At 32.9% G+C, this 10,818-nt stretch overlaps 1 protein-coding gene across 1 annotated transcript; it reads right to left on the minus strand.

The window, feature by feature from the left end:
- Window positions 1-4,232: 4,232 nt before the first annotated feature.
- Window positions 4,233-9,278, minus strand: LOC124371523 (ATP-dependent (S)-NAD(P)H-hydrate dehydratase-like). Its single transcript, XM_046829876.1, has 2 exons — window positions 9,161-9,278; window positions 4,233-5,547 (listed from the first exon to the last, which is right to left on the minus strand). The coding sequence occupies exon 2, from the start codon at window positions 5,532-5,534 to the stop codon at window positions 4,494-4,496; it is 1,041 nt and encodes a 346-aa protein (XP_046685832.1). The 5' UTR covers window positions 5,535-5,547; window positions 9,161-9,278; the 3' UTR covers window positions 4,233-4,493.
- Between the last annotated feature and the right edge of the window lie 1,540 nt (window positions 9,279-10,818).

Raw genomic sequence — 10,818 nt, forward strand, 5'->3', positions numbered from 1 at the left:
CATTAAAGATAGATATGATTTCTTAAATTCTACAAAAGATATTAAGATCGAACAAGATGAATATCTTGTATCATTTGATGTTCAATCTCTTTATCCTAATGTACCTATTAAAGATAGCATACAAATCATCGAGGACTGGCTGATTTCCATAAATTTAGAAAAAACTATTGTTAAAGAGTACATTAATTTAGTCAATCTTAGCATGGCACAAAATGTGTTTCAATTTCGAGACAAATATTACACACAGTGTTATGGTACTGCCATGGGAAATCCCCTTTCATGTTTTATCGCCAACATATTTCTCAGTAAATTTGAAACCCATGCAAAAGAAACAATGGATTATTTTCCAAGAATCTGGAAGCGATATGTAGATGATATATTTGCTGTTTTTGACAAGAAACAAAATCTTCAAGATTTTATTATTTCACTTAACTCATTTTACCCTTCTATAAAATTTACTTGTGAAATAGAACATAACAATCAACTCCCATTTCTAGATTTATTAATTACAAAAAATACAACTGGCCATTTTGAATTTGACATATATAGAAAATCAACACAAAACGACAGATTTATCCCATTTGATTCATTTCATGCCCCTTCACAAAAAAGAGCAGCTTTTCACAGTTTAATCCACAGGCTCTTACATACCCCTCTATCAATTGAAAATTATAAAAAGGAAGTAAAGAAAATTAAAGAAATTGCATTATTTAATGGTTACAAAATTGAAATGATTGATAACATGATAAAAAAGAAAAAGAAAATTATTGAAAGAAATTCTAGAACAACTCTCTATCAAACTAAATGCAAAGAACCTGAAAATGGATATCTGTGTCTTACAACAATTTAACTACAGAAATTGCTAAAAGTTTTAAAACACATGCCAGTATTAATGTATCCTCAAATTCCAAAATAAAACTAAAAAACATATTAGGAAATCCAAAGAATAAAATAGATGATGATGAAAAATCTGGAATATATCAAATTAACTGTGACAACTGTAATTTAAAATATATTGGCCAAACAAAAAGGAAAATAAAAAAGAGAGTAAAAGAACATAAAGCATGTCTGAAGTATCAACAAGAGGAAAGATCGGCCATGGCGAAACATGCACTTCATACTGGACACTGCTTTTCACAAGTCAAATTATTAAAAGAAGTCAAAAACAACAAATTCCTTGATGCTTACGAAACTATTTTTATGCAGAAGAACCAAAATTATCTAGTAAATAATGAGCCTGGACCTCTACAAAATTCACCGTTACTGCCTTTAATCTAATTAAATTTAAATTTTTACATATACAGTAGACATACTTCCTGGCCTTTAAAATCTGATCTCTTTGTATTTTTCAAGACATATGTTTTTATTTAAGTCTAAATTGTTTGTATTATTACTTTACTTTTATTTCAGTTATGTGGGTCTGACGATGTGTTCTTTGAGCACGAAAGGCCTCACAAAATAAAACTTTTTCATTTTATTGGAGTGTTTGATCATATATTAAGCATTTAGAATTTCCAATAAGAAGACGCTGGTAAAATGTAAACAATATCCTATTAAAACAGATTAGGAAATGTGTTCTTTTGCCGCTAGTCGCCAACTTGTATTTTTTAATTAAATTTTAAATATACAGTTTATCTGGAGAAATGTAGACAGACACACCAAATTCATACACCATTTTACAGTGCCATTTTTATTGAAGTGAATTAACTTTTTTGTACGTAGTGAAAAGGTATTCTAGTACCTATCTCTTAAATATAAGCACTTTTTTATTTATTTAGAAAATAATCCCCTGCACCTTTAGAAGAGTATAAGAACAGTATTTTGAGATTTCATATTTTCAAAAACTTCCTGTAGAGGACTCCCAGACCCCCGGAGGTTATTGTTCTGTCCTATAGTTCTAGGTATCAAGCACTGAATATATACAAGATTTAACACTTTTGTATAACCAAGTAAACGTTAAAGCCAATCTGTATCATGGTATATGAGGATAATGCCAATTGGTATTTTTTTACTACATTAAAATAACACTGATAAGCAAGATAATCCTAAAATGTTTCTGTTTAGTGATCTTTATAACCTCTTTCATGGAAATATAATTTATTAAAAATATTTGTGTATATACTAATACATTTCAGTTATAACTCGTAACAGGATTGAAAACTTTTTTTTCTAGCTTGCTCTTTTTTATGTGCATCACAAAAATCAACAAGGGCTTTATCTCTTTCCTTTGTTTTATGTAGGTGACTGAGATAAATTATTATTTTATCCATGCACATTAAACTGTTTATTAAACTTATTTTAAACACATAATTTGTAAACAACACATACTGGATGATGCACTAGTTAATGTAATGATTCCAGATTTATTAAGTGACATAATGCTGAATTACTTCAGAAGACAATATTATTTTCAGCATTAATATAGCAGTACGCTGTAATAGAAATTATAAATCAAAAAGAAATTGTAATAGTATAAAAGTATTCAATTAAATTAATAATAAACTGAAACGTTTCTATCGCCCTACAAAATTACCTTCAACACTGATTTAAGTACACAAATGTTGTAGCATAATGCTTAAGAATACAGAATACAGAATACAGAATACAGAAAGCTTTATTCATGATCATCAAGAACAGAATAGTTGTCAATCAATAATAAAAATAATAAGTTATGAAACATAACATTGAAAGGAAAGAACAAAAATTAACAACAAAAACATTACAAGTCAGGAGTTGAGAATGTCATAAAACTCATCGAGACTGTAGATAGAGTTCTTCACCAGCCACTTGTGTAGTCTTCTTTTTAGAGTTTTAGCGTTTCCGGTCTTGATGGCATCAGGAAGGGAGTTCAGAAGCTTGATTCCAGCAAATGATGGTTTTTTGGTGAAGAGCGTTGTTCTATGAGCTGGTAGACGGTGAGCTTGAGCCTGTCTAGTGTAGTAGTTGTGCACCTCACTGTTTCTCGGGAAGTTTTGCTTGGAAGCATATATGATGACTTCGATGATGTAGATTGAAGTCACAGTGAGAATGTCGAGTTTAGTAAAAGATTCTCTGCAGCTGTCTCGGGAAGAGAGGTCGGCCATGATTCTTATGGCCCGCTTCTGCAAGATTAGTACCCTCTGGAGATTACCATTTGAAGAACTCCCCCAAAGGATGATTCCATACCGAAGATGGCTCTCAAAGAGAGAGTGGTAGGCTATTTTTAGAGCAGATGTTGTGCCCGTTAGCTTTTATCCTTTTGAGAGCAAAGAGAGCAGAGCTGAGCTTTGAGCTAAGGTAATCAATGTGGCAACTCCATGTAAGATTTTTGGTCTAATATCATACCTAAATGTTTAAGCTCATCCACTTTTTCTAGATCTGGTGGGCCTGATATGTGGTCTTTATGTCTGCCTAGTGCAAGGAGTTTTGTTTTGGATGGGTTGAAAACAAGGTCGTTATTTAGGCAATATTGTTGGGCCATGCTAACAGATATATACGTGTTGATTTCTAGTGACTCCGCTGTTGAACTGCTGGTGATAAGAGCTGTGTCATCTGCGTAGGATACAGGATGACTAAAAGCCTCGAGTGTTTTACCTAGATCACTAGTGAATAAAATGAATAGGACGGGTCCCAACACAGATCCTTGCGGAACTCCTCTTCTAACATACTGTGGAAGTGAATGAAGAGCCTTCGTCAAGCCCTTAGCTGTGTGTTTCAGCTCAACTATCTGCTGTCGCCCAGAGAGGTAGCTTTCGAACCATTTCAGGGCTATACCACTGACACCCAAGGTTCTGATTTTGTATAAAATAAGCTTATGAGACAGTGAGTCAAATGCTTTACTCATATCGAGAGAAAAACAGTTGTTACAGTATTTTCAGACTCAATATTATCAATTATACACTCAATGAGCTCAGCAAGGGCGGTGGTGATAGTCGATTTGCCCGGGATGAACCCATGTTGTCCTTTTGGCAGCAGATTGTTACGCTGAAGGTGCTCTAACAGTCTCGAGAGAACTATTTTTTCCAAAACTTTTGATACAGTGGGCACAAGGGAGATTGGTCTATAGTTCTTGATGTCGTGCTTACTCCCTTGCTTAAGAATGATTTAAGGACCTTTGTGGTTTGTAGCAAGGTTTATTTTAATGGCTGTCCGTCAATGTCATTATAATACTGAGAAAAAGTTTGTTAATTGCATAGTCATAGCAATACATTATTATTATTCACTCTGCAAGTACAGGAAAACAAAAAATCACATTTCACTGGAAGCACTCAGTTTTAATGGAAAGATAAATTTAATAGACAGGCATGTAGTACAGAAATAGGTAATAGTACAAATCTGATCTTAATAAATGCATATTTTCAACAATTTGTCGCAGACAATTTTACCACTTACTCTTAAAATGATGTGAACACTTTGAGCTGATAGAAAAATAGCACTTATCAGATAAGTTACTTACTCTTGTAATGATTATGAGATACTTTGGTGTGGATGTTAAAGATTCTTTAACTTAAGGTTTACTTTTTATTTAACAACAGTTTGTTCTGATCTATCAAGTACTTCCATTTGTCATCAAACAAACTATCAAAAACCATTGGCAATTTCTCCAACATATCTGTTGTAATCATGCCACGCCCTTTGTCTTCAAAAGCATAACGGTTGCAAACTCTGGTGATTGTGCTTGCAGCCAATGCAGCGCAAAGTTGTGGTGCATCTTTTCCATCTTTTTGTTCAACTTGCGTTGCCCAGAAAGCAAAAGTCCCCAAACAACCGGACAGGATATCCCCTTGGCCCCCACACCTCCTTGGGGATCCCTTGGTCGTTTCATAGTTTAAAACAGTCTTTCCACGAATAATAATGTCCCGCTCTCCTTTAATCAATATTGTCACTCGAGGCCCTATTGCACTTGATAACTTTGGTCCCAGTGTGTCATAGTCCGTAACACTGTATTCTTCACCTTTGAAAAACGCCTCACAAAGAAATCTGAACTCATGAACATTTGGTGTGATATACACATCATTAGAATAATCATTAAGCAATGTCGGGTTCTGAGCAAGAACAAAGAGGCCATCGGCATCAAGAACTAATGGAATATTCACATTTTTCAAAGTTGGTATCAGAGATTTTATTTTATTTATGATACTATGATCTCTTCCGAGTCCTGGCCCTATGACAGCACAGTGAAGCTTCTTCAACCAAACATCCTCTTCTTCTGCAGGCATGTCTACATCCAGGTAAGGGACCACCATCAGCTCAGAACTGTAGGATTTGATGGGCTGGGCAGCGGCCTGGACGCAGAAGACATAAATTAAATCGGCTCCTGTTCGTAAAGCACTGATACCAACAAAGTAGGGTGCTCCAGTGAAGACCTTGGAGCCTCCAAACACTCCGATTCTTCCACTCTGACCCTTGTGTTTAGTGTAGGACAACTCTGGGATGAGAGGCTTGCATTGCTTGATCACTTCACTATTTACGACATTGCTGGCCATTGCTGATGCTGAATATAAAAGGCGGCAACCAAAGATATAGTAGCTACACAGCGTTGCACACCGTTTCATCAGTCATCGACCCCTAAACAAGACATTTAATATTAGATATTGCTAAACTAATACACTCTAGTTTTAGAGCTATGTTTCTGTTTCACAATAATGTTTGTTGTATTCTATTAAATCATTATTAAAATTTTGTAAAGAGGACAACAAACAAGAAAAACTAAAAACGGTTCGGATGCATATTAATTTCATCTTTAAAGTGAGACATCTGCAATATTCTACAAATAAAAGTAAGGGTGTAAAAGTATTTGAAGTTTAACATTGTTCTTATGAGGTAGAAATCAAAATTGTTTCACTAATCAACTCTTATTAAAATAATATTATTTTATTTAGAAAAGTTTACTTGTTAAGAAAGGACCATTCCTTAATTATGTAACATTGAAATCTGGCTTTTCAGATTCCCCTCCTCCCATTATAACAGACTTGTAGCAGTAGCACTAAACCACCTCAATAATTACGTAACACTACCAAAAACACTCCACCCCGATTAATATTCTAAAAATTTTTATATAATGAAGTTAATTTTAAACTCCAAGTAAAACATTATTTATTGATATAAAACAGGCATTCCTTAACTGTACAACATAGCTGAACCGTTTGCTGTTTCTTTTTGGGATGTACATTTTTCAATGTAAATTAACCACTCAAACCATTTTCCCTGTCTAATTTTGTACATATTTTAACTAAAATCTAAATGCAACGATAATGTAAGATGACAATCACTATACAATTACATGGCACAGGAATCACTGCATTGTTAAGGTAACAATATATAGAGAGAAAAATCACAATTCTGTATAGCCAAATTTAATATGACTATACAAACAGATTTGTTTGGCAGAAGAAAACATTTGTGTTGGTGCATTGCGTTTGCTGAGTTATGTGCACAATATGGTGAAGTTTTTATCTGCTTAACTTCAGCCTAACATCTGTCCTTTTATTTTAATTACTATATTTCTTACAGCTGATACTGTAACAGATATGAATTTTGCTCCACTTCTACAATAAACTTATCTGCATCAGTTTGTTTGTACTACGTTATTAGGAATAAACAACAACAATAACCTTCGTCTCTTGTAATGTTTTGGTTCATAGTTCGATCCAAATCCATGTGGGGTAGGAACTTTCTGCTAGAACTCAGCTCGTACATAGAATCAAGATATTCATATACAGATACACAGAATTACAGATCGCCGAATTTCTGCACTGTTTTGCATAAATTTCTTCTCTCCACTTATTAACCCATCTGTTGGTATGGAAATTTATGTTCGTATAGTAAGCACCATAAGGTAAAATCCAACTGAAGTCAACTTCTAGTCTATGTATGAGGTATAATTCTAATCCTCAAAAAAGTGGGATTGATGCAACGAGAGGTTTTGCAACAGTTTGAAAAAATTCTGAATTCCTCCTACAAAAAAGTGAAATAGCAATTGTCTGCATAGAAAAAATAACTTATACATCTATTAATATTTCTTTATGACTGATTTTTTTACAGAACCCTTTACTGATGCAAATTTTCTTTACTTTTGTGTTCAAATACGTTTTTAAGAATGTCATAAACATATTGAGTCACGTTAGATCACTTCTTATCCAAAATCTTGTTAGCCCATTCACAAAAGACCTACATAAGGAAAACCCAAGAACGAAATTGGTCAAAATTGACAAGAATGAACTGTTTTTCTTGTTTTAAAGCTGAATTCTTGTAAGTTATTTAAACTGTTCCCCTGCCTTCAACTGTGTTTTTACTATAGTTTAAGATGGGAAATAAAAGCAAAGCAGGGGGTATGTGAAAACGACCACAAGAGAAGCAGCTTCAAAAATTAGTGCTTTAAAAGAAATCGTTTTAAATAGCAGTTTTACTCATGTCTGTGTTCGGGTATTTTATAACATTTATATAATATACTGTCGTACAAATACATAATAGCACAAACTTTTAATATTAACAGATAAAATGGTGACCACCAGGGTCTGGAGATTATCATAGTTCCCATCTTCCAATTTTTTTAATTTTGCAGTTGTACTACAAAAAAATACTACTACATACAGAATATCTCTTCACCCTAACTCCTTTGGAGGTACTAGGACCTGCATTTTTAAAAGTTGTCCGATTTTGACAAAATTTGTTCTAAAATATTTGTTTTTAATATCTATTTGCTAGAAAACCCAAGAAAAATGTTTCATACACATACTTTCTGAGGAGAGAGGGAGGGTGTAAGAAAATTTTGCCAAACGACAGGACATGGGGTGTGGGAGTACAAGTACTTGTACTAGTTCTATTGCAATAAAAATTTAGAAATACGTTTACATAGAGGTTATTAAAATTCCCCTCTTTGGGAGGAGGTACCATTACTCTTCTCCCACATTTTTAAAAGTTATCTCATTTTGACCAATGATTTCTTATACCCCAAAAAATGTTGTATTCTCCCAACTTACTTTTCATACATGAAAATCCCTGCTACACTATATGCAACGAGGTTGGAGTGCACGTATTCTGTACTAGTTTCATTAAAAGTACAAATATGTAAGCATGGAGGAGATGGAGGAGTATTTAAGTCCAGACTATCCATGATGTCTTTCTTAGAGGGGATAATGGGGTTGTCAGCATTAACGTGAAGAAAGGGGAGGGAATTTGACTGGAAAAATGGGTTTAACATCTACATTTGAGGGTAGTTTAATAGCTTTGCAATACTCTCACCCGTTTTTTTATAATTTTGTCACAGTCTCTGCCTCTATAGTGAAGTTTATTTATAATTTTTTTATATTATCTTATTTGCTACTGCACAACTACTTTAAGCATCTCAAAATTGATTTATTTTTCACATTTTCTAATAGGTTACATTTTGTTGCATAGTTGATTTCATTTCAAGAGACAAACAATATTCCCTCTCTATAGTGACATTTTTTGGTGCTAGTGAGTGATATTTTTTCTGCATATTCTAATGATAGCCTATATACAAGTTTTATGTTGTAAGTGTAATTTAAAGTAAGCTCCTGTTATTGTGTCACAATAGACACAAATACTTTGAATTTTCTTTAGTTTACAATGGGATTTAAAATTTAGTGTATATTGAAATTTGGTGGCCATTGCCCAGTTTGTAGTTTCTAAGCTCTCTAAAGCAGCCCAGATCAGATGTGATCAGATTATCTAGAATTTTTGGTATCAGTGGGGTTAACGGCTGGACAAGCCAGTCAAACTTTCAACATTATTAACTAATTGTTTACTGTAGATTTTGTAATTCATTTTATAAGTATTTTTCTGATAAAGAAACAACAAATAAGCTAATGTCAGGTGACTAATAAAGTAAAATATTTATCAATGGACTAACCCTCAAAACCTGGAGATGGTGGTGGGGGGCACCAATAAACTTCATGAGATAATCAATTAATATGAGCCTTTTTTTGCTCAATAAAAGTTATTTTCTTTATAATTGTTCATATGTTACGTCTTAATGATTATTTTTTAGTTCGATTATTCCTTTTCAACCCAATGGAAGACGCCAATGAATAGAGTAATTAATTGCATTCTCAATTTATTTAGATAGTAATACAACTCAAATAGCATAATTAACTAACCGGGAATCCAATCAATAAATAAAACTTATATACCTATACATATATTAGTCTATACTTACAATTTTTACACAAAATATGTTGTTTTAAGTTACCAAAACAAAGCAGACTACAACATACCGCACGATCATCTAATGCAGATGCAGCCGACTACTCGCAATCATCTTGTCATTCTTCTCTAGATGTAGCAAAGTGTATGTGTAAAAGGCATTGAACGAACTCATGCTGCCTCGTTGAACTATAAATCCAAAACTGTGGTTTTGAAAAATAGTGAATCACGTCATATTTTTATGACAATTGCAATACAATGAAATATAGTTATATTAATTTTTGTTAAGAAATAATTTACTGATTTAATACTATTTTTGTGAATTATTATTTTATAATTCTAACCCCAATGGGAGTATTTTTTTTAATTAAAACATTTAAAGAACATGTGATCTTATATTAAAGACATTATTAAACAAATTGGTATGTAGTACATATATGTAATGGACATCTATTAGTTCTGTAGTGTAATATTATTTACTGTCTAAGATATGGCAGGCGTATAGAATCCTCGGGGAAGTTCTTGGCTGTTATAATGTGTATTCTAAGCTGAAGGTTGAAATTTTTCGTAGGGATCCTCCGGGCAATACTATCCCAAAAAGGAGGAAGACTGATGAAGGATTATCTTCCAGTAAATACACAAGGAGGTTAAGTTTTTATGTTGCTTTATAAATGACCTAGCCTATTAAAAATATATTTCTTGATAAAGCTTAAACAATTATTAAATTCTTTGTACATTTTTAAGACGTCGAGCTGTAACATTTTAATTACATTTTAACATTTAAATCCACATTTAGGGCAGAGTATGATTAGCGGACCCGGTTATAATCGGTTACAATAATCGATACTTTATACATTGAATAACAGAACTATTTATTTCTGGTAAGTTTTAAACATTATGTAGTTTTCAGGCATACCTATTCATATCTAGGCAAATAAAAAAATATATACTCGGAAGTTTCTTGTTAACCTCGAGAACATTTCAAATATAACTACGTGAAGTACTTGTCTATTGCAATCTATTATTATTTTATTTTGACATAACTATTATAATCAGAAATAATATTAGATTTTGAGGAGAACAAAGGTGTTTTTGTATGTCCTAAATTCATCATATATAATAAGAAATTGTTCAGATGAATGTATTCTACAACTGCTTCTTAAACTAAATACCTTTTGCTTATTCAATGGTGCCTGCGTGGCTTGGTATCCACTTTAAACACCATATGTTTGTGTGATATCAAAAGTTCAAACACTAGTGACAGCACAATAGATTACTTTGATTTACAGATCTTTCGAAACTTTTCTGTACTTAGTACTAACTTGCGAATCTATGAAAATTACAGTCTGTAATCTTTAAATTGTTGATAGATTGAATTCATTCCTAATTATTGCTATAAATTCTTGTGTAACTGAAAATAAATATATTCACAAAAAACTTGGGTAAATCTTAAGCTCAGCGACAGCGACTACCGCTCCGATCGCCGTAATTTTTTGCATTCTAACACAGGTTAACGTAATTTCACCGAAAAAAATAGTCCCGATTATCGCCGTAGCCGTTTACTCCCCCCCCCCAAAAAAAAATTTTTGGAAAAAATAAAATTAAAAAAAACCTGACTGACAGTGCATTTATTCGTTTTTTTGGTGTTATTAGTTCGTAGGGCACGTAATT

The sequence above is a fragment of the Homalodisca vitripennis genome, unplaced genomic scaffold, assembly GCF_021130785.1.
Source record: "Homalodisca vitripennis isolate AUS2020 unplaced genomic scaffold, UT_GWSS_2.1 ScUCBcl_1560;HRSCAF=5338, whole genome shotgun sequence".
NCBI classification, from domain to species: Eukaryota; Metazoa; Arthropoda; class Insecta; order Hemiptera; family Cicadellidae; genus Homalodisca; species Homalodisca vitripennis.